General features: G+C 45.0%; 1 protein-coding gene across 3 annotated transcripts; it reads left to right on the forward strand.

The window, feature by feature from the left end:
* The first annotated feature begins 1,933 nt into the window (after window positions 1-1,933).
* Window positions 1,934-27,908, forward strand: LOC127578385 (nuclear transcription factor Y subunit beta-like). 3 transcript variants are annotated; one of them, XM_052030352.1, is made up of 7 exons: window positions 1,934-2,045; window positions 12,835-12,928; window positions 15,300-15,433; window positions 18,789-18,986; window positions 19,078-19,162; window positions 24,500-24,579; window positions 27,404-27,908. In XM_052030352.1, the coding sequence occupies exons 2-7, from the start codon at window positions 12,835-12,837 to the stop codon at window positions 27,434-27,436; spliced, it is 624 nt and encodes a 207-aa protein (XP_051886312.1). In that variant the 5' UTR covers window positions 1,934-2,045; the 3' UTR covers window positions 27,437-27,908. The 3 variants fall into 3 exon arrangements, with proteins under 3 accessions (XP_051886312.1, XP_051886314.1, XP_051886315.1); XM_052030354.1 differs by lacking the exon at window positions 1,934-2,045 and adding an exon at window positions 4,214-4,332; XM_052030355.1 differs by lacking the exon at window positions 1,934-2,045 and adding an exon at window positions 4,297-4,320.

The following is a 27,908-nucleotide window of genomic DNA, read 5'->3' on the forward strand; positions in this document are numbered from 1 at the left end:
AATTCTCCACTATAGCGCAATTAAACCATTAGACTGAAAGTAACAAAAATTGCTGCGTGTTATGTTATGTTTTCATTTTGATTATTAAAATCTCAATATCGAAACAGAAGGAATACTAATGAAACCATGCTTTGAACTCAATGCTCAGATAATAAACAAATAATCTTAAAGAGCCCAAATTATATAGGTTCTGATGCAGGGTCTTGACCTGAAATGTCGACCATCCCTTTGCCTCCACAGATGCTGCTCAACCCACTGAATTCCTCCAGTGTTTTTATTTTGCTCCCTGTTCCAGCATCTACAGTCTCTTATGTCTCCAAATTAAATATTACTCAGTTTCCACATTTAAATACACCACGTCTTCAAACTGTAGATCTCTGCTGAGATCAGCGGCAAAGTAGAATGTCACTGGGAGAAGACAAAGGGAAGGTGGAGGAATCAATGGGGTCTTGGTGTGCAGGGACCCAGAGAAGGACAATAGGAAGATCCCAGAAGTGTAACTCTGTGCTCGGGATGTGGTGTGAGAGGGATAGGAGCAAGGTCCTTGAAGTGCTTTGTGCTGGGACATTGTGTTAACTGAGTTAACACCAGGATCTTGTAACTCCATGCTGGGGACAAATTAAAGTGGGATCCTCAAAGTGCAGCTCCCCGTTTAAGATATGGAATCAGCAGGGAAGCAGTGTGGTTCTGGAAGTGCAGCTCTGTGCTGGGGACATAGACCAAACGAGAGAAAAAAAAGTGGAGTCTTAGAGGTGCAGCTTTCTACTCCAGACAGAGAGTGAGGTGGATAACTGCGGGATCCTGGACGTGCAGCTCAGTGATGGAGAATAGAAAGAGCGCGAAAATCGTGGGGTCCTGGAGATGCAGCTCCATGCTGGAGAACTGGAGAACCGTGGCGGGTGGGGGTCCCGAGGTTGCAGCTCCGTGCTGGGGACATGTAGGGAGAGATCGAGAACTGTGGGTTCCTGGAGCTGCAGCTCCGTGCTGGGGACACGAAAGGAGAGCGAGAATCGCGGGGTCCCGAGGCTGCAGCTCCGTGCTGGGGACACGAAAGGAGAGCGAGAATCGCGGGGTCCCGAGGCTGCAGCTCCGTGCTGGGGACACGAAAGGAGAGTGAGAATCGCGGGGTCCCGAGGCTGCAGCTCCGTGCTGGGGACACGAAAGGAGAGCGAGAATCGCGGGGTCCCGAGGCTGCAGCTCCGCGCTGGGGACATTAGCGAGAGATCGAGAACCGTGGGTGTTCCGGGGATGCAGCTCCGTGCTGGAGAGCTGGAGAACGTGGGGGGGTCCTGGAGCTGCAGCTCCGTGCTGGAGAGCTGGAGAACGTGGGGGGGTCCTGGAGCTGCAGCTCCGTGCTGGAGAGCTGGAGAACGTGGGGGGGTCCTGGAGCTGCAGCTCCGTGCTGGAGAGCTGGAGAACGTGGGGGGGTCCTGGAGCTGCAGCTCCGTGCTGGAGAGCTGGAGAACGTGGGGGGGTCCTGGAGCTGCAGCTCCGTGCTGGAGAGCTGGAGAACGTGGGGGGGTCCTGGAGCTGCAGCTCCGTGCTGGAGAGCTGGAGAACGTGGGGGGGTCCTGGAGCTGCAGCTCCGTGCTGGAGAGCTGGAGAACGTGGGGGGGTCCTGGAGCTGCAGCTCCGTGCTGGAGAGCTGGAGAACGTGGGGGGGTCCTGGAGCTGCAGCTCCGTGCTGGGGGCGGGGTGGGGGGAGTCGGCCTGACGGTGGAGGTGGGGGCTAACACGGGAAGGGCCTACAATGACCGTCTGCTTCTATCAGGGAGGGAGCAGGATCAGCCGGCGGGCGGGACCTGAAGGGACCGGGGGAGGGAGCGGGATCGGCCGGGTTGGGAGGAGGAGAGGGGAGGTGGCTGAGGAAGGACCTGTGGCGGCCGGGAGGCGGGGCGTGCGGCGGCCGTAGGGAGGGGAGGGCGGGCCGGGCCGTGTCCCGGACGTGCAGCTCCGCGCTGGGACTGGCTCCTCCGCAGCCATTTTGTCCAACCACAGGCGACTCTGCGACCAACCAACCAGGGCTCCGGCTGCGCTTCAATAAGGTTTGTCGCCGCTCGGCCAATGATCGCTACCGGTGGCTCGGGCTCGGCGCTTGAACCTGGCGGCCGCCTCCTGTCACTCGAGCGGGGCGGCCGAGCGCGGCCCTGAGGCGCCGCTCCTCTTCCCTCCCCACCTTCCCTCGGCAGTTTTACCGGAGCCCCGGGCCTCGCTCGGTCTACCCCCGGCCGCTTCTCGGGGCTCGGCAGCCCGCCGCACTCGAGCCCGAGGCTCGGAGGGGGCCTTTGCACCTCCAGGGGCTGCAGCACCCTTACCCCCCTCCCACCCCACCGGGCTGGGAGGAGAGGGGGAGAGACGGGCCTGAGAGGCCGAGCGCGGCGTCGTGGAAGCGGGAATGCGAGGCCGCGGTCTAGGCCCGGAGCCGGGGATAGAGGGGAGGAAGGCTCGGGGGGGGGGGGGGGGGTAGAGGAGAGGAGAGGGAGGGAAGGGGGGGTAGAGGGGAGGGACAGAGGGAGGAGGGGGGTGAGATTGTTGTGCAGCCCCCTTGACCGAGGGGTGAGGAGGAGGGGGTGGGGGTGAGGAGGAGGAGGGGGTGGGGGAGGGGGAGGAGGGGGAGGGGGAGGAGGAGGGGGTGGGGGTGAGGAGGAGGAGGGGGTGGGGGAGGGGGAGGAGGGGGTGGGGGAGGAGGAGGGGGTGGGGGAGGGGGAGGAGGGGGTGGGGGAGGAGGAGGGGGGTGGGGGAGGAGGTAGGGGAGGAGGAGGGGGTGGGGGGGGTGGGGGAGGAGGAGGGGGTGGGGGTAGGGGTAGGGGAACGAGGAGGGGCTCCAGTCTCGGTGCAGACTGGGTGGGTGGGGGACGGGAAAGGTAGTGCAGGGAAGTGGGGAGTTGAAGGGGGCGGGGGAGGAGAGGAGAGGGGGCCTCCAGGGAGGGGTGTGGTGGTGGGGAGGGTGGGGAGGCCATGGTGGAGGAGGATGGGTAGGGGAGGGTGGGCTGCCTGTGGTGGGGGGGTGGAGGGGGAGATGGGAGGATAGACAATCTGTGGTGTGGGGAAGGGGGATAGGCAGCCTGTAAAGGTGGGGGGGGGGGAGGAGGAGGATAGGCAGCCTGCAAAGGTGGGGGGGGGGAGGAGGAGGATAGGCAGCCTGTAAAGGTGGGGGGGGGGGGAGGAGGAGGAGGATAGGCAGCCTGTAAAGGTGGGGGGGCGGAGGAGGAGGATAGGCAGCCTGTAAAGGTGGGGGGGGGGAGGAGGAGGATAGGCAGCCTGTAAAGGTGGGGGGGGGGGGAGGAGGAGGAGGAGGAGGAGGATAGGCAGCCTGTAAAGGTGGGGGGGGGAGGGGGAGGATAGGCAGCCTATAAAGGTGGGGGGGGGGAGGAGGAGGATAGGCAGCCTGTAAAGGTGGGGGGGGGGGAGGAGGAGGATAGGCAGCCTGTAAAGGTGGGGGGGGGGGAGGAGGAGGATAGGCAGCCTGTAAAGGTGGGGGGGGGGAGAGGAGGAGGATAGGCAGCCTGTAAAGGTGGGGGGGGGGAAGAGGAGGAGGATAGGCAGCCTGTAAAGGTGGGGGGGGGGGAGAGGAGGAGGAGGATAGGCAGCCTGTAAAGGTGGGGGGGGGAGAGGAGGAGGATAGGCAGCCTGTAAAGGTGGGGGGGGGGGAGAGGAGGAGGATAGGCAGCCTGTAAAGGTGGGGGGGGGGGGGGAGAGGAGGAGGAAAGGCAGCCTGTAAAGGTGGGGGGGGGGGAGAGGAGGAGGATAGGCAGCCTGTAAAGGTGGGGGGGGGGGAGAGGAGGATAGGCAGCCTGTAAAGGGGGGGAGGGGAATGGAATAGGCAGCCTGTAAAGGTGGGGGAGGAGATAGGCAGCCTGTTGGTGGGGAGGGTGGGGTGGAGGAGGATAGGCAGCCTGTAGTGGGGGGGGGGTGCTTGTGGTGGAAGGATGGGAGGACAGAGCCTGTTGGAGGGTGGGGTGAAGGAGGGAGAACCTATTGGATGGGATGAGGGAGCAAGTAGGTGTTGGTTATGAGGGATGCCAGGTGTGGAAGTGTGTTGCATGGAGGGAGGTAGGGCTGTAGGGGAAATGGTGGGTGGGGGGCAGGGGGAGGAGTGGTGAAGGCATAAGAATAGTGAAAGCCTGGGGAAGGAAGGGATGGGGGAGGGTGGGAGATCCTGGTTGAAGGAAAGGGTGGAAAGAGAGAGATGCTTTGTTGAGTTGTCCTTTGTTAGGGTTTCCCTCTGTTTCAAGCCCAATGATATTGAGCTGGTGGAGTTCAGCACACATCATTGCTCAAAGTGGAGCATTGGCCTTGTGATCAAGTGAATATCACTAGGTCAGCATAGAGGTAACCGGGGGCCATGGTTTTACATTCATGTGGGACTATGCTCTATGGCATCTTATTCTGCCATTGTTTGGAAGTATCTAGTTCTATGTACCTGTACCAGCTTCAAATTGACAGCTGTGTTGAAGGCTCATGCTGAGTGCCTACTTTACAGGACAATGCTCACTCAAATGTGAAAGCAGGTGCAAATCATGTTTCTGTTTTGTGATAAAACTGACAGGCTCATTTGGTTGGCCATCAAAATTGTCCCTAAAAAATGTTTAGGAAGTAAAACCTTGTATTTGTACATCACCTTTCAGTGAATAGCTACTGAATGTAGAAGTTGTGCACAGCAACTTCCAAAGGACAAATTCATTTAGGTTGGTCATACCCTTCTTAGTCTTTCAATGAAGACTTTCTCTTTGTAACTAGGACAGAATGGTTTAAAACTTGCACTAAATGCAGTCGACAACACAATTGTGTGAATGTGCAGAAGTATCAAGGAATTTCTTTTATTTCCTTTTAATTAGGACAATCAGGCATAATTCATTTTAGTCTTTTTATATTACTGGCCTCTGTTTTCAGCTTGCAAATGGCCACTTGTGTCCAATTTAATGAAGTTGCCATAAACTGAATGCCAAGGATAGAAATAAGCAGTTTATACAAAAAAAAATCAATTTGTTGATTTGCTTTTGTTGAACAAATATACATGGACAATGTAGGAAAGGTCACAAGTATATAGTGGATGTCATTTTCCTGGTCATTTCCCACACTTCGAATTCAACCATGAATTAACACTGGCTACAACAGCAGCTCATCATTGGAGTATCAGCATCCCCCGATCAATCATACTGAAAAGTGTCAATTACAACAACCAGACCCAGTGACACTTAACACCCTCAGCAGTGAATGCATTTACTTTAATCAGTATGTGCCTGATAAAAGATTCTAAATTATTCTGTGTAACCCATGATGGGTTTGTTTTGTGTGAAATTCATGTGGCACCTACCTTTTCTAAAATGACAACTTTGTTACTCAGTGCATTTAATGTGGGAAACGCTCATACCATGCTTTGCAGGTGGAATCAGATAAATGGGGCTTGTGCCAAAGGAAGGGTAGCCAAAATGCTTGCTTTTAAGAAGAAATGAAAAATAAATTTGCATTAGTGTAGGGCTTTTTGTAACTTCAGAACAACCCAATGTTCTTAGTTATTGGATATTATTTAACATTTATTCTCTGCAATGAAGGAAATGTGGTAGCATTATTTATCCTGTGGTACAAGAATAGAGCAACAAATTGTGTAGCCCAATGGCTGCTTTTTCAGAAAATTTGAGTTTAATTAGGTCCGATTCTAAGTGTTTTGTAGACGCTTAGTGAATTGTGTGGGATAGTTTGAACTGTGCCCTACACGGTGGGGAAGCCTCTTTCATCTTCCATTTGCATACGAGATAAGTGCATTTACCTTGGGGTTCAGTTTCAGCAATGTCCATTGTGTCTCGTGTAGGTCTGATTGTTGTAGCTGCGATGGAGTGTCTGCTTTGAGTGGTTCTTTTTGTTCCAGCTGCTTTTCTATGGCAGCTAATTTGAGCATAGTATGCTCCCACAAACATCTGCCTGATGCTGGTTGAGGGATGATAGCGCAAGAGGCTGCAGATGCTGGAATCTGGAGCAACAAACAGTCTGCTGGAGGAACTCGAGGGTGGAGCAACATCTGTGGAGGGGAAAGGAATTATCAACGTTTCGGGTCGAAATCCTGCTCGAGGACTGAGTGTGGACAGGGAAGATAGCCAGTATAAAGAGGAGAGGGGGACCAGTTGGTGGTCTGAGGAGAGGTGAAGGATGATGGACAAATGCAGCCAAGTAGGGGAGGAGGAGGGATGGAGTTGGGAGACAGGCAGGTGAATGATAGGTGGAGGTAGCTGTCTCTACCTTCACCCTCCCCTCCACAGACCTGGCTCCCTCTGCCTCTCTTGTTGGCCTGCCCCCACCCACCATCCACCTGCCTCTGTCTCCCAGCTCCACCCCACAAACCGGCTCCATCCGGTTTGCCAATCACCTCTTCCCTCTCCACAATTAGTCCTGATGCAGGATTTTGACCCGAAACGTTGACAATTCTCCCCCCCCCCCCCCACAGATGCTGTTCAATCCACTGAGTTCTTCCAGCAGATTGTCTGTTGCTTGCTTTAACATCTCTTCTGAACCATGCAGTGTACCTCCCTCAGCTGTGCAGATCTTTCTTAGCATGACAGTGGAGTTTACCCTAGCCTTTGTGTTCCGATCTCTACAGTGGGCCTTTAACTCGCATTCTCCAAACTTGACAGGAGTAATTCCCCACTGAGCCACAGTTGGAGAGCAGGAGAAAAGTTGGTGTGTACTGTGATGGCTAAAAGATCAGCTGCTGATCCTGAGGCAATGGACAATTATATAAGAAGCCAGAACTGAAAGAACGGATGTGGAGTCCGTCATGATTCTTAATTTGAGTTTTGTTATGAGCATGTGTAATCGCGACTAAAATTGGACACACAACAGAACTTCCTCTTAAGTAGCACATTTCACATCCTCCAGATGGCCCAATGTGCTTTAATTACTTCTGAAATGCAGATAAAATGCTGGATACAACCATGCCTGTGGAGAGCAAAGATAGGACTGGAAATTTGTTTGGCAGTATCAGTTAAGGAATTAATATTAGCAGGGGTACTGGGAGACTTCTCCCTACTTAATAAAACTTCAGCATCTCCCTGGTCATCTGAACGTTTGTTGCTTCAGTGACACGATAACTGGTTCTGCACTGTTTGTAAACGTGATCTTTGGATTGCGGCGTTAGTAAGGGAGAGCCACAAATGTACCGGATGGGAATTTCAGGAGAAACTTTGCCAAGAGAATGTGGAACATAGTGCTACAAGCTGGTTAAATGGCATAGATGCACTTAAGGAGAAGCTAGATGAGTATGTAGAGGAGATGGAATAAGTCAGCATTGCTGTTAGGGTTGGTTGAAAAGTGTGGGAGGAAGCTCAACTGGAACTTGGCCACTGGTAATGGACCACTTAAGCTGAGTAGCTTGTGCCTGCTCTGCATGTTTTATGTAAATAAGTTGGATGCACCTGCTCTAGCTACTTGGTATAGATGAGAACAGCTGGTCGGAAGTCCCTAACTGTGATAGCAAACTCAGATAGTTGAAGAGCTCAGGAACCTGTAGACTGTTTTGGAATAATATTTCAGCCACTTTCTCAAGATAGTGGCTTTGAAGGTTTCAATCTTTATTGCACAGGATAGCGCAATATGAGTAGTGGTTTGTAGTTCAGATGCTGGAGTCTTAGATTGACTAAATCAGAAAATATTCAGTGTGAATTAAATTCAGTGGCATTCATTCTTAATCAGTGAATTGTCAGCACAGTTGAATTTTATTTTTGTGTTGTGGGGGAGAAAGAATGTTGCGGAAATGAACACAGTAAAAGTTGTTCGGCTGGGTGGGATAAGGGGGTTCCCTCTCTGCTGTATGTATTGACTTGAATTGCTGTTTCATACTTCCCTGTGGCACAGAATTCCGTGCATGCAACAGTTATTATAACCTCCATGTAAACCTTGTGTTAAAGCTGCTTTGTGGGATGGAACTGAGCCATATTAATGTACACTCGCTTTTTGCAAACATGGTTGAGATGCCTTTGTTTTTATTGGAGGCACCAACTCATTTAACTGATCCCCTTTAAAATGGAAAAAAAAGATCATGTTAGTATGCTAATATTAGTTAATTTTGCTTTATTGTAGGAAATTGATTTGTTTGCCTAACTTTGAAACAAGATGTTGCTATTTGAAGCATAAATCACCATATCTGGTGTTTCTTCTAATTTCTTAATCATTCCATTTGTAGTATAAAGAGTTTCAAGTAATGTTTTCCAGTCACCAATTGAGATGGTTAATCATTTAGCTACAAAATAGAAAACATTGATGCTGACAACCTGCTGCATGTTTCCAATCTCCTGTTCTTAGGAGCATTAATCTTGAAAACATCTCTTCAGTGCTGAACCTCAAACTGAAAATATACATTCATTTCTGACCTGAAACTCAAATTTGTTTCCTTTCTTTACACCTATTTTGAGTGTTTGATTATATTTCCACCCACAGAGTTACAGTTTTTATAGATTTGAGTTACAAGGTAGATTGCCACAGGCTGCTTTTTCATTGTGAAAGGACTATTATTTTAATTAAAATACGTAATGTCCAATTAGATTTTGCTGTAGGTTTTAAGTACTATAGGTTTTTTTTTGACATAAAGTCATTAAACCATTGAGCATCATCACACCTCTATGGATTATCTTAACAACTTGTAGCAGTTCAGTGTGACATTGGAATAAAAGCGAATGTTGGATATATGCTAGTTTTTTAACGTCCAAAGAATAATGTTCTGAGTTTGTAGTCTTTATTGGAACTTGGATTTTAATTTAGGTTGTTAAAGCATAAACTTAAAAGGACATTCAACACTAAGTGGCATCTGAGTGGACATCCTTTATCACAATAGACTGTACAAATTAGTTGACCATTTTACAGAGTTCAGTAATTAAAGTGTTCACTGCAAACTTTTTGTTGCATGTCACCAGAATTATGAAAATTAGTGTAGGCACATAGAATAGATAGAATCAGATTTATTATCACTAACATATGACATGAAATTTGTTGTTTTGCGGCAGCAGTACGGTGCAAAGACTATAAATTACAAAAATGAATAAATAGTGCAATAAAAAAGAATTGTTCAGAAATCTGATGGCGGAGGGGAAGAAGCCGTTCCTGAATCGTTGAGTTTGGGTCTTCAGGCTCCTGGACCTCCTCCCTGATGGTAGTAACGAGAAGAGGGCAAGTCCCGGATGGTGAGGGTCTTTAATGATGGATGCTGCCGTCTTGAGGCACCGCCTCTTGAAGATGTCCTTGATGGCGGGGAGGGTTGTGTCTGTGATGGAGCTGGCTGAGTCTACAATCCTCTGCAACCTCTTGTGATCTTGTGCATTGGATTGCAAGTGCACTACACTTTGACTATACATTATTTAGATTTTGTTGTGAAATTTTAAATCTTCAGCATACTCATAGGAAAGGTTTAGAGGGATATAGGTCAAACACGGGCAAATGGGACCAGCTTAGCAGAGCATCTTGGTCGGCTTGGACAAGTTGGGGCCAAGGGTCCTGTTTCCATACTTTCTTCTCTATGATACTTTTTAACAAAACCTATTTGAATAGTTTGTCCTGAAGTACTTAAAGCAATTTACAGGCATATTGATCAACCTGACTGTAGGAGATTACAGTACTTAATTCACACATTTTGGTTATTGATTTAGTAGCTGATTCTTGTTTTAACTTGAGGAACCACAGCATGCATGAGTGCACAGCGCTTATGGCTGGCTGTTTTGTAAGCCAAGTTTCCAATGTCCTAGTACTTTTGTTTTTAGGATTAGGCATGGACAATAAAAGTTGTCCAGGACAAGATAATGAAAAACAAAAATCCCCTCAGCTGCTTGGAACACTCCAGAAATCTTAAATCTGCATAAGTATATGACGTTGCTCAAATCACTTCTTTGAACGCAAGGATTTTTGCTATTGAATGGAGTAGTTTATAGAGACTGAACCTCAGCAGGAGTGCAGCATTTCCCCAGAGGTGACATGCTTCCAAAGAGATACTAAACAAAGCCCAGACTTGTCTGTTACAAATGGATCCCATGGTGTTATTTGACGAGTTGGTTTTATAGTCACAAGATCACAAGACAAGGGAGCAGAAGTAGGGCATTCAGCCCATCGAGTCTGCTCCAAAGAAAAGGGGGGGGAAAAAGAAATGAGAAATGGGGGGGGAGGGCAATGAGAAAAAAAACTATTATAACCCCAATTTCCGGCCTTATCCCCATATCCCTTGATACCTTGACTAATTAGATATCTATCTATCTATCTCCTCAAACGCCTCCAATGATCGGGCCTCCACTGCTGTACGTGGCAAGGAATTCCATAAATTTACTACCCTCTGGCTAAAGAAATTTCTCCTCATCTGTTTTAAACCTGTACCCTCTAATTCTAAGATTGTGCCCTCTGGTCCTGGACTCACCCACCAAGGGAGACAGCTTGGCCACATCTACTCTGTCCAGTCCTTTCAACATTTTATATGTTTCTATGAGGTCCCCTCAGAAAAGTCGACTTTTCTCTCTCAACCAGCACCACATTTGTTCAAAAACAAAGTACTGCAGGTGCTGAGGATCAAAAATAAACACAAAATGTGCTGAAAATACTCAGCAGGTCGGGCTGTGTTTGTGGAGAGAAAGACCATTAATGTTTCAGAGTTAACTCTGTGTCTCTTTCCACAGGTGTGGGTCGATTTGCTGGGTATTTCCTGTGACCACAGTTGTTCACCCAACTGATTTATTGCCCAGTTGTTGTAAAGTACTCTGAGTTATCTCAGATGTGAGAATGCATTATAGAAATTATTTCTTTGATATGTGTAAAGAAATGCAGAAATAGAGTATTGCACAAAATTGCAGTTATTTTCAAAATCAGCAATTTATTATCTAGCTTTCAACATCTTGTGGTTTGGCATTCTGTTGCACCATAATACTTTCCATAATCGCTTCTATAGTTTTGTTTGAATTCTAATTCAATCAGGTTTCTGCTCAGTCACAAATAGCTTTCTGACTGCAGTCACACCATCCATTGTCCAGTTTATCGAGAATGCCCTTACCTGGTTTCATTCCTGTCTGTCAGGCATTAGCTGGTGAGTTAGTTCCAATGTCTTTCCATTCTGGAGTTGCCCAAAGATCTATCCTAAGCTTTATCCTATTTCTCATTTACTGCCCCTCAGTGATATCCTAAAGCACTTCCAAATTCTGAGCATTCTTAAGGCTTAAAAAACCTTAAGGTTTAAAATTCTCTTCTACCAATTTTCCCTCTACCAATTTCCTTAAAGTTATGCCACTTTAATATCCAAGTTCCTTGGAGAAGGAAATGGGTTCTTCATTTTATTAAATCTTCCCTTAGTCTCAAGGAACCATGTTCAATGTCTCATTGTTCAAAAGAAGACATGCCCAGCTTGGTGAATTCTAATAACTAAAATTCAATAGTTATGGTACTGTCTGTGCAAATCTAGTATGTAGCTGAAATAGTAGCTGAATATTATTTCATTGTCAAAGCAGGTTTAGATGTGGTATTGAATTCTCTCAGCTATGAGCATTAGAAATATAAGTAGGTGTAGCCCATATATCCCCCTAAAGCCTACTTCACCAATCAGAAAGATCATGGTTGATTTGATTGTGGACACTGCTTCATTTTTCTCCTGATCCCTTTACTTCCAAAACTCCTTATTTCAGCCTTGAATTTAATTAATGACTCAGTTCTCTGGGGTATAGAATTCCAAATATTCGTAATCATCTCAGAGGAGAAACTTTCTTAATTATGGCCATTTATTTATTCAGTTCTATGCTTTCCACCCAGTTGTAATCTATTGTAAACACAACCCAAAGAAAATATCTCCCAATCTGGGCTCATTTCACGTTGTTTAGAAGCAGGTATTACATATAAGTCACTTAAATCTCATGATCCACTGCAGTCCTTTGTTTCTCACTTAAGTCTCATGGTTCAGTTACTGAAGTTTATTTCCTGATTTGCATCATATCTAGAAAAAGACTTGCACTTCCGTAGCAGTCGTTGCATCCTTTCAACATCCCAAATTGTATGTAAAGTGCATCAGTATTTTTGATGAGTAGTTATTGTTGTGATGCAGGAATTGCAGCATATAATTCATGATTGCAAGCTTCCCCCAAACACCAGTGTGCTAATGACTAGTTACTCTCTTATTTGTGATAGTGATTCAGGGATAAGTATTGGCCAGGTTACTTCAGGTAACTCTCCCACTCCTCTTCAGAACAGTACTATAGGATGTTTTGCATTCACATCAAAAAGCTGAAAGGACCTTGGTTTAAGGTCTCATGGGGGGGGGGGGGGGAAGCAAATGGTAGGGCAACAGTCCTTCAGTACTGCATTGAAGTATCAGCCTTGATCTTTGTGCTAAAAGTCTCTAGATTGGGACTAGAACCTATAATCTTCAGAGGCGGAGATAAGACAGCTATCAACTGAGTCACAATGGATACTTAGTGGACACAGAACAGATCTGAAGATAAAAAGTATCCACCAATCTTTGAATCACGATTGGTCCATAACTTGGCTATAGCTATATAGTTGATTTAGAACAACTAGAACATTGAACAGTGCAGCACAGGAACAGGCCCTTTGGTCCATGATGTTGTGCCAAACTAATTAAACTAGTAATTAAATGCCTAACTAATCCCTTCTGCCTACACAATGTCCATATCCCTCCATTCTCTGAACAGAAATATTGTAGATATTTCTACAAACAGAGATTTGTAGAAACAAAATGCATTTGGATGCAGTATCAGCATAAATGGACACTTTCCTTACAGAAAGTAGGGGTTAGATTATTTTCTCAAAGCACCAACGGTATAGGTGTAACTCTCCTTTATCTGACCCTGTTCTCCAATATTACAGATGGATGGCGACAGTTCCACTACAGATGCTTCCCAGTTAGGAATCGCGAGTGATTACATTGGTGGAAGTCACTATGTGCTACAATCTCACGAAGGTAAGAAGTTGCTACTGTTAGAAAGGCAACTAAAGTTCAAGGACTTTCCTTCAAAGCAGATCTAGCAGAAGCTCACAATGTATATTGCCATATAACCACTTCCACAATGTACTGTTCACAATGTACGTTGCCATATAACCATTTGTATTGTGATGCTAGACCTGGTGGTGGTTTGGCAGGGGGTGGGGGTTGCGGATTAGCTGGCACGATTTGTACAGTTGTACAACTACTTTAAAAGGTCACTGATATTTTTCTTGCCACAAGTACCAACTAGAAGAGATTAAGCAAGCCTAACACAGCTGTCAAACCACTATTATCCTTTCACCCTTCGGGCAGGTTGAAGGGTTCAGTGCGGGTTGGCTTGCCTTGTGACCTGTCCTACGTTTAAGAAAAAAAATTCACTTATAAGTCGCTTTTTGTTAAATCAGCATGTCACAAGCTAAGGTAATTTTGAAGTATAATCATTATTGTAAAGTAGGAAACCCAGCAGCCAATATCCACGCAAACAGTAATGCAATAATGACCAGGTAATTTAGTTGATTGTGGGATAAATATTGCCTAGGGAAAACAGGGCAGATAAGTGTCTGAGTGATGCTAATTCAAAAAATTCCCAGTGGTTAAAATAACTGCTCTTGTGCCAAAAAGGGAGATGGAATCTTTTACAGCTACATAAGAGAGTATATGGGGATTTAATTTAACATCTCCTTGGAAAACGGTACCCTCATCAATGTGTTGATGCCTCAGTAGTGACAGATTATCAGTCAAGAGCTTCAGATGAAGCTCTGTAATGGTTGCTACTGTCATAGTAGTGTAAGCAGGAGGGATTCTGTGCTACTGTGAACCATTTGAAAGGGACTTGCTTCTATCTGAAGTCATTAGTAATATGAAGGCAAGATAAGTTTACTCTGGAGATATCATGTGTGTAACCAAATCGTATTACAAATCACGTTACAAATATGTGTAACCCATCAACCAAGTATTTGCAAATGCCAAATGCAAAGAGGCAGGGCAAGTGGTAATTTTCAGGAGAAAATAGCCATATGCTCCGTTAGATGGTTAGAAGGTTTTCTGTGACTTGTGTTTAATATCTTTACAAACAAAAAACGTTAGGTTATTAGATGTGGTTGGTTTAAATGTTTGAAAATCAGTTCTTCAGAAAACTGCTAATGTTTGAAATGCCCAGAGGAGGCTACATGGCACATTGGGTGAAGGGTGCTGATGTTCCACCACTACTACCTGTACTGATCCCAACGCAAACAATGGGATGGAAATGTCTGTCTCGTGACTGCATGGTTCTACGTAAAATGAGTTTGACTGTCTTGACTTAGTTGCCAGTGATTATTAGTTAATGTTCTTGAACAGCCTGTGGTTGACTTGGATAGTTAGTTGGGGGGGAAAGATACTTTTTAAAATCTAAAGTACTTTTCCAAGGATTCCTGTGTCCTCTGCATGACAGTGATTTTGATCCTCAAGTGTACTTGACAATGGAAATTAGCCATCCTGTATGGAATGACAAGAACAGGCTCGTGGAGTCATACAGCATGGAAAACAGGCCCTTCAGCCCACCGAGTCCATGCTGACCATCAAGCACCCATGTACCCTAATCCTACATTGATCCCATCTTATTCTCTCCACATCTTCATCAACTCCCCCCAGATTCTACCATTCCACACAAGGATCAATTTACAGTGATAAATTAACCCACTACCCAGTCCTCCTTTGGGACGTGGGAGGAAACCGGAGCACCTGGAGGAAATCTATGCAGCCACGGGGAGAACCTAGAAACTCCACACACACAGCACCAGAGGTTGGGATTGAACCTGGGTCACTGGTGCTGTGAAACAATAGCTCTATTAGCTGTGCCAACTTGTGCTCAGAACCTTTGTCAAAGCCTTAGAGAGATTACTGAAGCAATATACCCATGGTGATTGACTACAGATATATGAAAAGCCTAGGAGATGCTTGATCGTTCTTTGAGAAGAGAAAGTTAATAGATTCTTTTAGTATAGGATTTCACAATATGATGTTGATGCAAAGAAACTACCGACCCAAGAGAGCCAGTGACTCAAGGACATGTTGACAGTAGTTGGTCAAAGGAGGGAATGAAGATTTTTCTAGGCAATGAATGTGCTACCTGAAAATGTAGTGAAAGTAAATTCAATCATAACTTTCTAAAAGTGTAGCATAACATTAAAAGGGAAAAAAAAAATTGTAAGGGTGAGAAAAGAACCTGGGTTTGGGGAAGGTAGAACTAATTAGACAGCTCTTGCCCAGGGAAGGTGAGCTGGATGGTTCAGTTTTTCTACTGAACCTTTGAGTTCTTTCTTGCTTACTTGGGGAATTGCACGTCAGCTGAGTGGCTCTGTTTCAGGGGACACGGACGAGGGCCTCGGAGAACACGACGACACAAATGGCTCCAAGGAGTCTTACAGAGAGCAGGATATCTATCTTCCGATCGCCAACGTCGCTCGGATAATGAAATCAGCAGTTCCTTCAACAGGGAAGGTAGTGTATAACTTTACCTCTTAAATAAATTTCTAACAAGTCCTCCTCTAAGAGTTGTAATGTTCCCTGTCTCATTTCAGCCATTGGAATTGTTTCAGTCAAAGTAAATCAGCTGTAATTCAGAATAGAAGAGCGGGAATGAATTCAATAAGTTATGGGATATTGTTATTCATTTCAGGATAAAATTAATCTTTGATTATAATTTGCTTTTCCTGATGCCACATAGAGATATTTGCAAGTGCAGAATATTGAAACATGCAAGATCAGGAGAATTCCGTGCCAACCTGAGCTAGTCCCATTTGCCTGCGTTACCTATCCATGTGTCTGTCCAAGTATCTTTTAAACATTGTAATTGTACCCACCTTTACCACTTCCTCTAGCAGCTCATTCCATATACCCACCACCCTCTGTGTGGAAAAAGTTGCCCCTCCTTTAAATCTTTCCCCTCACCTTAAACCCATGCCCTCTAGTTTTAGACTCCCCTACCCTGGGAAAAAGATAGATTCTTATTAGATGAAAGGTTGCAAGCCAGAAGATATGGACTAATTGGCCAAAGAACTAATGGTGACATGAGGGTACTTTATTTCCCACACCAGACCTGGTTGATGTCTACAATTCACCAAGGTGGTAGAAGAAACCCACTCATGGCTTTCTACAGGGAGTTGGAGGGGTAATTGACAGGTAAAAATAATTGCCAGACTTGGGGAAGAAAGAGTTGGGGATTGAGACATTGGATTAGTCTTCCAGAGAGCAGTTTGAGATTTAATTACCATTTGATAAGCTGTAACTGTTCTATAACTTCAATACTGGTAGCAGATCTGTGGTCTCCTGAGTTCTCTCTGATATTCCTTTCCTTACTGCCACCGATTCCTTTTCAACCCTGTCTGCTTCTCAAGAATTCAGTTATCCCTCCAAGCCCCTCCCATTCTGGTTTTATCTGATCTGTTTTCATCATACACGTTTGTGAAGCTCCTTGGGGAGTACTCAAGATTAAAAGGGGGACGTAAAAAAACATTAGCACATATTGCAAGATAGTCTGGAAATTCATCTTTATGTGAAGGTAATAACCATGCATTTAATTGAAATCACTTACTGAAGGAATATGGCCCATTTTATGTTTAATGCCAATGATGCATTATCTTTTCAGGAAAATTTTACTTGATGAAGCACGAACCATACCAGCAAATTGTGCTAGTTAGAACTGTGCCAAATTTCCTACAGTTTGTTTCCAACATTACATATAGATCTCCAACTTTCTAGTTCCATCAGGTTAGACCAAAGAAAGACGAGCAGTGAATTATAACTGGGGGTAAGAACAGGGGCAAGATGGAAGTCCAAGTTAGTCTTGCATATAAACTGACAAGTTGCACTGTTCCTCATCACAAAAGAACCTTTTAAGAGGTGGGCCGAAGGACCTGTATTGTGCTGTATTTTTCTATGGTTCTAAAACATGGATTTAAACACATTAGGTCAGAGCAAAACAGCATAAGAGCAGGCACTTCAGCCCACAATGCTGTGCCAAACTAACTAAACTAATGATGCTTAATTAAACTAATCCCTTCTGCCTGCACACCCTACATTCTCAGCATTATCATTTTATTCCCAATTTTTAGTGCAATAAATACTTTTGAAGTGCAGTCACCATTATGTAGGTAAACTACTTCAGATGCATTGTGTACACGGTCCTGCAGAGAACAAATGACTAGGCAGGTAATCACCTTTTGATGATATTGCCCAGGGTTGAATGTTGGGAAGACACCAGGAGCCCTCCATATTCCTCCTCAAGTAGCCTCATGCAATATTTTAACTTTAATCTGCCCCATCCCCTGACCTTGCACATTATGCTGCCAATGCACTGTGCTAAGATGATTTTCATGGAAAATATGAAATAAAAACCGAATACACTGGAAACACTCAGCAGATCGGGCAGTAACTGTGGAAGGAGAAACAGAGAAAACGTTTTGGCTCAAAGAACCTTTGGAAGTGATTTTCATATTTTTATACAAAATGTAACTGCTGTTGTCATACATTGCTATGTATTGCCAGAAATATACTAGAATCCTCAGAATTAGAATAGATAAAGATATGGTGTATTTGGACTTGCAGAAGGCCTTTAAGGTGCCACACAAGAGACTATTAAACAAAATTAGATCACACTTATGGGGGGTAATATATTGGCATGGATTGAAGATTGGTTAACGGACAGAAAATGAGGTGGAGGTATAAACAGGCTTTTTTGTGGTTATGAGGTTGTGACTAGTGGAGTTCCCCAGGATTGGTTCTGGGGCCCCAGATGTTCACAATCTTTGGATGAAGGGGTCAAATGTAAGATTACATTACATTTTGGATGAATTACGTCAAATGTAATGTTTACTGCTGATACAAAACTGGGTGGCGGTTGGGCTGAGGGGAGGATGCTTAAAGGCTTCAGAGTTAAGCGAGTGGGTGAGAACATGACAGATGACAGATAATCTGGAAAAATGAGATCATTCACTTTGGCAGAAAATGTACAAAGGCCGATTATTTCTGTAGGTAGTGAGAAATTGAAAGGTATTGGCATTCAGAGGGATCAGGGTGTCCTCCTAAACACGTCACTGAAAGCTAACATGCTGGTTCAGCAAATCAGGAAGGCAAACAGTACGTTGGTCTTTACTACAAGAAATGCCTCTGCAATTTTAAAGTGCCCCAGTGAGTCTACATCTAATATTGTGCACAGGTCTGGTCTCCCTACCTAAGGGAGGATGTATAGATAGAATGCAGCTGTGCACCAGATTGATTCCTGGGAGCATGTTTTTGTCGTATAAGGAGAGATCAAGCAGATTGGGCCTATGTATAAAATTCATATGGTGCTTGATGAGAAAGAATGTAAGATGCTTGCAGTCTGTCAACAGCTATCAACTGAGGGTGGATGTGGGACTAATGTTTCCACTGGCTGGAGTGTCTACACCCTGCGGTCACAGTTTCCGAAATACTTGACCGCCCTGATGCAGGGTTTTGACCCAAAACATTGACAATTCCTTTTTCCCACAGACGCTGCTCGACTCATTGAGCTCCTCCAGCAGATTGTTTGTTGCTCCAGATCCCAGCATCTGCAGTCCCTTGTGTCTCCACAGTCTCAAAATAAGTTGGCCATTCGGGATGGAGATTTTGGGATCTTTGGAAGAGCTGCAGAGCTCAGTTGCTGAGTGTATTCAAGGCAGAGATTGGATTTTTGAATATCAAGGGGATTGGCAGTAATGTGCAGGGAAGTGGTGCGGAGGTGAAGCATCAACCGTGCTCGGGCAGAACAGGTACAAGAGCACATTGGCCTATTGCTGCTGTCTATGTTCTAACAATTAACCTTTTCTACTATTAGATTGCTAAAGATGCAAAGGAATGCGTCCAAGAGTGTGTAAGTGAATTTATCAGCTTTATCACATCCGAGGCCAGTGAGCGATGTCATCAAGAAAAACGCAAAACCATCAATGGAGAAGATATCCTTTTTGCCATGTCCACACTAGGCTTCGACAGCTATGTGGAGCCACTGAAACTCTACCTGCAGAAGTTCAGAGAGGTGAAACTGTTTTCACTTTTTTTTTGTTAAATAAGTGCTTAAGTTGTCTTATTATTTAAAAACAATTAAAAAACTGAATTGAATTGTACAGGCAATGAAGGGGGAGAAAGGATTAAACACATCAACGGGTGGAGGTACAGATGGCCTTGGTGAAGAGCTCACAGATGAAACTTTCTGTAAGTGCTTTTTTTAAAGACTGATTATAATAAAGCTGGCGAAGGGAGCAGAAGGAAATGTATGTAAGTGACTTCTTTAAACCATAGGGAGGCCATCTCGGAAGGGACTTTATGGCATCATAGTGTCTTATAGCATGGAAACAGGCCCTTTGGCCCAACTGGTCTGTGCCGACCAAGATGCCCATCCAAGCTAGTCCCATTGGCCCATATCATCCTAAACCTTTACAATCCATGTACCTGTCCAACTGTCTTTTAAAAGTTGTTATTGTACCTGCCTCAACCGCTCCCTCTGGCAGCTCGTTCCACATACATACCATCCTCTGTGTAAACAAAATGTAAGGTGAAGGAACCATGGTTAACAAGAGAGGTGGAAAGTTTAGTCAAGACGAAGAAGGACGCATATTTAAGGTTTAGGAAGCAAAAATCAGATAGGGCTCTTGAGAGGTATAAGGTAGCCAGGAAGGAGCTTAAGATGGGACTTAGGAGAGCTAGAATGGGACATGAGAAGGTCTTGGCAAGTGTACATATATGTGAGGAACAAGAGGATGACTAGGGTGAGGGTAGGACTGCTCAGGGATGGGGGGGTGGGGGAAATGTGTCCGGAGGCAAAGGAGGTAGGGGAGGTCCTAAATGAATATTTTCCTTCAGTGCTCACCAGTGAGAGGGACTTGGACGAATGTGAGGTTAGCATAGATCAGGCAAATATGTTGGAGCATGTCGAGGTTAAGAAAGAAGCAGTGTTGGAGCTACTAAAAAGCATTAGGATAGATAAGTCCCAGGGGTCAGGCAGGATATACCCCAGGTTACTGTGGGAAGAGAGGGAAGAGATTGCTGGAGCGTTAATAATGATCTTTGAGTCCTCCCTGGCCACAGGAGTGGTACCGGAGGATTGGAGGATGGCAAACGTTGTTCCATTGTTCAAGAAAAGTAAAAGGGATAACCCCAGGAATTACAGACCAGTGAGTCTTACATCAGTGGTGGGCAAACTATTGAAGAGGATTCTTAGGGACAAGATTTATGAGCATTTAGAGAAGCATAGTCTTATTAGAGATAATCAACATGGCTTTGTGAAGGACAGGTTGTGCCTCAAGAGCCTGATAGTTTTGTTTTGAGGAAGTGACAAGACAAATTGATGAAGGTAGTGTGGTGGATGTGGTATTTGTGGATTTTAGCAAGGTGTTTGACAAGGTTCCCCGTGGTAGGCTCATCCAGAAGGTCATGAGGTATGGGATCCATGGAAAATTGGCTGTGTAGATTCAAAATTAGCTTGCTCACAGAGGCAGAGGGTGGTTGTAGAAGAGGAGTATTCGACCTGGAGGTTGGTGACCAGTGGTGTTCCGCAGGGATCTGTTCTGGGACCCCTGCTCTTTGTGATTTTTATAAATGACTTGGATGAGGAAGTGGAAGGGTGGGTTGGTAAGTTTGCAGATGACATGAAGGTTGGTGGTGTAGTAGGTAGAGCAGAAGGTTGTTATAGGTTGCAATGGGATTTAGACAGGATGCAGAGCTGGGCAGAGAAGTGGCAGATGGAGTTCAACCCAGAGAAGTGTGAAGTGATACACTTTGGAAGAACGAACTTGAAGGCAGAGTACAAGGTTAATGGCAGGATTTTAGCAGTGTAGAGGAACGCAGAGATCTTGGGGTCCAAGTCCATAGATCCCTCGAAGTTACCGCACAAGTGGATAGGGCGGTTAAGAAGGCGGATGGTGTGCTGACCTTCATTAGTCAGGGGATTGAGTTCAAAAGCTGAGAGGTAATGTTGCAGCTCTGGTTAGACCACACCTGGAATATTGTGTTCAGTTCTGATCGCCACATTATAGGAAGGATGTGGAAGCTTTGGAGAGGGTACAGAGGAGATTTACAAGGATGTTACCTGGTTTGGAGAACATGTCTTATGAGGAGTGATTGAGCGAGTTAGGGCTTTTCTCTTCGGAGTGATGGAGGATGAGAGGAGACTTGATAGAGGTGTATAAAATTATGAGAGGCACAGACAGAGTGGACAGCCAGCATCTTTTCCCCAGGGTGGCAATGGCCAATATTAGAGGTCACCTATTTAAGGTGAGTGGAGGAAAGTTCAGGGGAGATGTCAGAGGTAGGTTTATTACACAGAGTGGTGGGTGCCTGGAATGCACTGCTGGGGATGGTGGTAGGGGCCAATAAGATGGGGTCATTTAAGAGACTGTAAGATAGGCACATGGATGAAAGAAAAATAGAAGGTTATGGGAGGTGAAGTAGAGAGGGGGATAGATTGAATGGGGATAAGGTTTATATAGGTCAGCACAACATCATGGGCTGAAGGGCCCATACTGTGCTGTACTGTTCTATGTTCTTAAGTTCCTATTAAATCTTTCCCCTTTCACCTTAAACCTGTGCCCTCTAGTTCTTGATTCCCCAACCTTTGGGGAAAAAGACCCATTCACCCTATCTGTGCCCCTCATGATTTTATACACCTCTGTCAGATCACTTCTCAGTCTCCTACGCTCCAAGGAATAAAGTCCTGGCCTGTCCACCCTCTCCCTATAACTCAGTCCCTCAAGTCCTGGCAACATCCTTGTAAATCTTTTCTGTTTAATAACATCTTTCCTATAGCAGGGAGACCAAACTGAACACAATACTGTATGACCTGTACAAACACACCATGACCTCCCAACTTTTACTCAGTGCCCAAACTGAAGGCCAGCATGTCAAAAGCCACCTTCACCTCCCAGTCCATCTATGACTCCACTTTCAGGGAGCCATGTATCTGAACTCCAAGGTCCCTCTGTTCTACCACACTCCGCACAGCTCTACTGTTCACTGTGAAAGTCCTGCCCTGATTTGACTTCCAAAGTGCAACACCTCGCACTGATCTGAATTAAACTCCAGAGTGACATATTGACATCAGAGCATTATTGTGCTCAGTTCTGGTCATCTCACTACAGGAAAGGTGTGGAAGGCATAGAGAAGGTGACAAGGAGATTTACAAGGATGCTGCCTGGAATGCGGAGCATGCCTTATGAAAGCAGGTTGAGGGAACTCGGCCTTTTCTCCTTGGAGAGACGGAGGATGAGGGGGGACCTGATAGAGGTGTATAAGATGATGAGAGGTATTGATAGGGTAGATAGTCAGAGGCTTTTCCCCCAGGGCTGAATTGGTGGCCACAAGAGGACATAGGTTTAAGGTGCTGGGGAGTAGATATAGAGGAGATGTCAGGGGTAAGTTTTTTTTACTCAGTGAGTGGTGAATGCGTGGAATGGGCTGCCGGAAATGGTGGTGGAGGCTGATACGTTAGGGTCTTTCAAGAGACTGTTAGATCGGTATATGGAGTTGAGTAAAATAGAGGGCTATGGGTAAGCCTAGTAATTTCTAGGGTAGGGACATGTTTGGCACAGCTTTGTGGGCCGAACGGCCTGAATTGTGCTGTAATTGTTCTATGTTCTATCTCTCCTTGTGCCTTGACTCACCTCACAGCTGTGTGATGAGCTTACCCAACTTGCATTATAAAGTTACAGTAATACAGCATGGAACAGGCCCTTCTGCCCACTGAGTCCGTGCCAACCATCAGCCACTCATTTACATCCCACACTAACCCTATTTTATTCTCCACACATTCCCACCAACTGCATCCCCCAGGGTTCCACCACACACCAGGGGCAATTTATCAATATCTTTGGCACGTGGGAAGAAGCTGTAGCACCTGGGTAAAACCCATGTGGCCACAGGGACAATGTGCAAACTCCTCACAGACAGCACCCGAGGTCAGGATTGAACCCGGGTCTCTGGCGCTGTGAGGCAGTGGCTCTACCCACTTTGCTGCCCCTCAGCAACTTTACAAAGGGATTGTAGAGGGCTTTTGGAAAAGGAGTCCCAAGTGGAAACAGGTGATGGGTAGGGGGGAAGACCATGAAGCTTTGCTACAAACTGTGCAACTGGAGTCAGAGTCGTACAGCATGGGAGCAGGCCTTTTGACCCAACTTGTCCTTGCTGACCAAAGTACCTACCTGAGCTAGTCCCATTTGCCTGCATTTGGCCCATATCTCTCTAACCCTTTCCTATCCATGTATCTGTCCAATTGTCTTTTAAATGTTTATTCCCTAAGTTTAAATTTTTAAACTTTAAATGTTTAAACTTTATTCTGCACTCTGTTATTGTTTTTACCTTGTACTATCTTAATGCAGTGTTGTACTGAATTGATTTAGATGGACGGTATGCAAGACAAGTTTTTCACTGTACCTCGGTACAAGTGATGATGATAAACCAATTTACCATAATTGTACCTGCCTCTACCACTTCCTCTGACAGCTCGTTCCATATACTGACCACCCTCTGTGTGGGAAAAACTTACTCCTCAGGCCCCCTTTAAATCTTTCCCCTCTCACCTTAAACCTATACCCTCTAGTTTTAGACTCCCCTACCCTAGGGTCTCTGTCCATGCCCCTCATGATTTTATAAACCTCTATAATGTCACCCCACAGCCTCCTTTGCTCCAGGGAGAACAGTTCCATCCTATCTAATCTTTCCGTATAACTCGGGTGGTAGGAATCAGTTTCTGATAATCTAGCGTTAAGATGCAACCACAGGACCAAGCTACCAAAATATTTAGCCGTTAGTTTCTGGTTTCCAAACTCCTGAGACAGATTGCATGTAACAGCAAATTGTGTGGTTCTCAGGATGCAAACTTTATAAATTGGGATTTTTTTTCCTGAATCCAGGAATGACTGTGCAAAATGAACTGGGCTGGAAAAATTAGTGGTGCTATGTAATTTCCAATAGGTGTGCAAGTAGATGGAGCTGGTTTAATATCTGAGGTGACTGAATTTCCTGCAAGGCCATTTTGGGCATTAGAGCACCATTTTATGTTACAGTTAAGGGCCTGATAGATTAACACAGCACCGAGAGGACTTGCCAAATCCCGTAGGAAAAAAAAATGATCCAGCAGAAAACTGAGGTGGATAGGTTGGTGGGATTTGATGAGGTGAAACGGGAAACAGCTTGAGCAATATATAAATGATCAGTTGGACCAAATGGTCTGCTGTAACTTTTGAATGAAGTGTTCATCATAGGATTACTCCACTGCCTATCAGTAAGATAAACATTATCAAGCCTCTTTTTGCAGTTAGTTTCTTATAAAATCCGAGCAGATTTTCACTCTGTCTTCTCTTCTAAAATACTATGGAAACAAAGCATTCCCTATAAAAGTTTTTCTGAAGATGTCAGTAGCTGATGATTAAGTTCAGTGAAAATTACATAGACCCAGTGCACTCTTTGGTCTAACGCATAATACTAGTTTCAGTTTAGCTCTTGCAAAAATACTTCTCTGCCATTCAAAGCCGTAATCACTCTCGTTTCCATCAACAGCTAATCAGTTGACAACAGGATTGATCACTGCTGATGGCCAACCACAGAACGTCATGGTGTATACAACATCGTACCAACAGGTGAGCAATGCCTATTAACATTCACCATTTTATGCAAGAGAAACAAGGTTTGCCCTTTGTGTCTTAATGAAGGAACTAGGGGAAGTAGGTTATTCCTCCCCGTGATCCTGTTGTGCCATTCAGTAAGATGACAGGTAACCATTTACAACAGACAGTCTGTTTCATTCCTGTCTCTCCCTGTATTCCTTGATCTCTTTAATGCCCAAAAATTATCTGGTCTCAGGCACATCAACTGAGCATCCTCAGATCTCTGGAGGAGAAAATTGGTAAATTGGTTTATTATTGTCACATGTACTGAGGTACAGTGGAAAAACTTTGTTTTGCATGTCATCCATTCGGATCATTTCATTACATCAGTACATCAAGGTACTACAAGGGAAAAGCAATAACAGAATGCAGAATATAGTGTTACAGAGAAAGTTCAGTACAGGCAGACGATAAGTCGTGGAGTCATACAGCCCAACTCGTCCATGCCAACCAAGTTGCCTGAGCTAGTCCCATTTGCCTGAGTTTGGCCCATATCCCTCTAAACCTTTCCTATCCATGTATTGTGTAAATGTACTTTAAATGTTCTAATTGTACCCGCCTCTGGCAACTCATTCCATATACCCACCACCCTCTGCGTGGAAAATGTTGCCCCTCAGGTACCCTTTAAATTTTTCCCCTCTCACCTTAAACCTGTGCCCTCTAGTATTAGACTCTCCCACCCTGGGGAAAAAGACTATGATCATTCACGTTATCTGTGTCCCTCTTGATCCTCCTTTGGGTAAGAAAACCAAACCACACTATTCCAGGTCTCGGGTTTCTTTCCACACACCAAAGATGTGCTGGTTGGTAGATCAATTGGCCACTGCAAATTGCTGCTAGTGTGTAGCTGAGGGGTAGAGTCTGGGGGGAGTTGATTGGAATGTGGGAGGGATTAGTGTAAATGGGGGGATTGATGGTTGGCATGGACCGAAGGCCCTGTTTCTGTAATGTGTGGCTCTAAAATTCATCAGGGCAGCACCATGGGTGCAACTAGTAAAGCTGCTGCCTCACAGTTCAAGAGAGCCGGCTTCAGTCCTGTCCTCTGTGTTTGCACAGTCTCCTTGTGACTGTGTGGGATTCCTCCAGGTGCTCTGTTTTCGTCCCACGTCCAAAAAAACGTGCACGTTGTTATATTAATTGGCCACTGTAAATCACCCCTAGTAGGAAGGAGGAGGTGGGAGAGGAGACAAATGATGTGGAGTGTGGGGAGAATAAAGTGGGCAAGGGCAGGATTAGCATAGATGGGTGCTTGCTGGTTGGTGTGGACTCTGGGCTGCTGTTTCTCTCTCTGACTCGACAACTATTTCACACACAGTACTGGAAACCTGTTGAGAGCTGGGAGTGGCTGGAGAAGTAGGGAGTCAGTTGCAAATTTCGGTACTTAGTTTGATAATTTTGTGTAAAGTGAGGGATGTTGAAGGAAGTGGAGTTGGAGAGCAGGTGAAATAAAAGAAAATGCTGGAAATACTCAGCAAGTCATGGATCCTCTGGAAGAGAAGCGGTTCATATTTCAGACCTTTCATCAGTTCTGCTCAGAATTTCCAGTATTTTATTTCAGGTTTCCTGCATTTGCAGGTTTTAGCTTGGATACAGGCAAGCAAAGAACTAACAGAATGGTGGAACGGGCTCACAGGGCTAAAATGCCTCTCCAAACGCAGGCAGATGGGACTAGCTTATGGGCATCTTGGTCAGCATGGATGAATTGGGCCGAATTTGATTCTTGTGGAAGCCCTGATAGTGATTCGGAAGAAGGAAATATTAGAAACAGGAGCCAAAAGCTTGGTGTTTGAAATGCTTGCTGTGTTAGTACTTTTACCCAGACTTCAACATATAGTCTCTTATTCTGTGACACATCTACAAGCATTATTTAGTCTTGATTTTGTTGACGTTTTGAAAGCTATTAGCTACATGGATTGATGATCACAGATGTCTACAGTTTCCTGATAGTTGTGACTGGATCAGCAAGGCAGTTAGTACTCGGAAACTTTGCATACACCAAGATTGGGGGAAGATGAACCAGCAGCCAGAACTAAATTCCTCTCCTAGTTCCTTGTTGCTCTGAAAGAAATCTATTAACCTGAAACCAACTCTGTTCCAAATACTTCCGATGTTTGCTTCCGTGATGTTTCTTGGCATCACCGTTAATGATTTATATGAAAAGATGTTGAAATTTGTCACAAACTAATTGTTGATTGACATCTATAAAAAGAAAAATGCTAGCGTTCCCATCCCACACCTCCACCAGCGCTGACCCCATTTGTGTTTCAACACATTTTCACTTTTGATTTCCAGCAGTTCTGCTTTTTATTTCCTGCCAGTTGACTTTTAAAATTAAACTTCACGGTGAGTTTTATCTTAACTAAACTGGGATCACTGCATCAACAGTTTGGACAGCACAGTGGTGCAGCTAGTGGATCCACTGCCTCACTGTACAAGCGACCCGGGTTCGATCCTGACCTCGGGTGCTGTCTCTGTGGAGTTTGCGTGTTCTCCCTGTGGCTGCACGGGTTTCCCCAGGTGCTCCGGTTTCCTCCCACATCCCAAAGACGTGCAGGTCGGTGGGTTAAATTGGCCCTAGTATGTAGGTGAGTGGTAGAATCTGGGAGGAGTTGATGGGAATGTGGGGAGAATGAAATGTGATTAATGTAGGATAAGTGCAATGGGTGGTTGATGTTCACTTTGGGATAGAGGACCTGCTTCCGTGCTGTATCTCTCTGATTTTCACTGTTTGCGTGTGTGTGTATACATGTATGTATAGACTAACAAACTGACTGTGTGTCCTCCTTGACCCTGGCAGATTTCGGGTGTACAGCCCATTCAGTTCTCCTGATAGAAGCTACTTAGACTTAGAAACGCATTAAGCCCTATGGTAAAAGAAAAGGAATCGGAGAGAAGATGAGAGCAGTTGAATGGTCAACTGACCCGAAGAGGATGATCTTTACCTGCTCTTGAATTATAGTTGTAGATGCTTTGACAGGTTCCTGGGGTGTGACTGAGAAAACCAGTTTCTGAACCCCACCTGAAGGATCATTTCTTATTTACCAGTTTTAAAACAAAAACTGAATCTTTATAATGTATCACAGTTACAAAGTACTTTTGTTTTGTACAAGAGTTGGGTTTTGTGTAAACACATGCAGGAAGCTGATGTCATTGGCCGCTGTGTGTCCAATTTATTACTGTCGGAACTTGCTGGGCAGTATCTTATTTTCATATTGAATCATGTTGCTCCTTTTGTAATTCAAATAAGTAATTTCACTAGATGTACCCTTTTAATAAAACAGGTGTAAAATAAATTGTTTTTG

Source organism: Pristis pectinata, chromosome 15 (assembly GCF_009764475.1).
Source record: "Pristis pectinata isolate sPriPec2 chromosome 15, sPriPec2.1.pri, whole genome shotgun sequence".
In the NCBI taxonomy this organism is placed as follows: Eukaryota; Metazoa; Chordata; class Chondrichthyes; order Rhinopristiformes; family Pristidae; genus Pristis; species Pristis pectinata.

What these genes read in the sequence shown, in the direction of transcription:
- LOC127578385 (XM_052030352.1), top strand. Translation starts at nt 12,835, where the DNA reads ATGGATGGCGACAGTTCCACTACAGATGCTTCCCAGTTAGGAATCGCG. An exon ending in CAGTTCCTTCAACAGGGAAG is followed by an intron (nt 15,434 to 18,788) that starts GTAGTGTATAAC and finishes TTCTACTATTAG; the next exon opens with ATTGCTAAAGATGCAAAGGA. An exon ending in ATACAACATCGTACCAACAG is followed by an intron (nt 24,580 to 27,403) that starts GTGAGCAATGCC and finishes TGACCCTGGCAG; the next exon opens with ATTTCGGGTGTACAGCCCAT.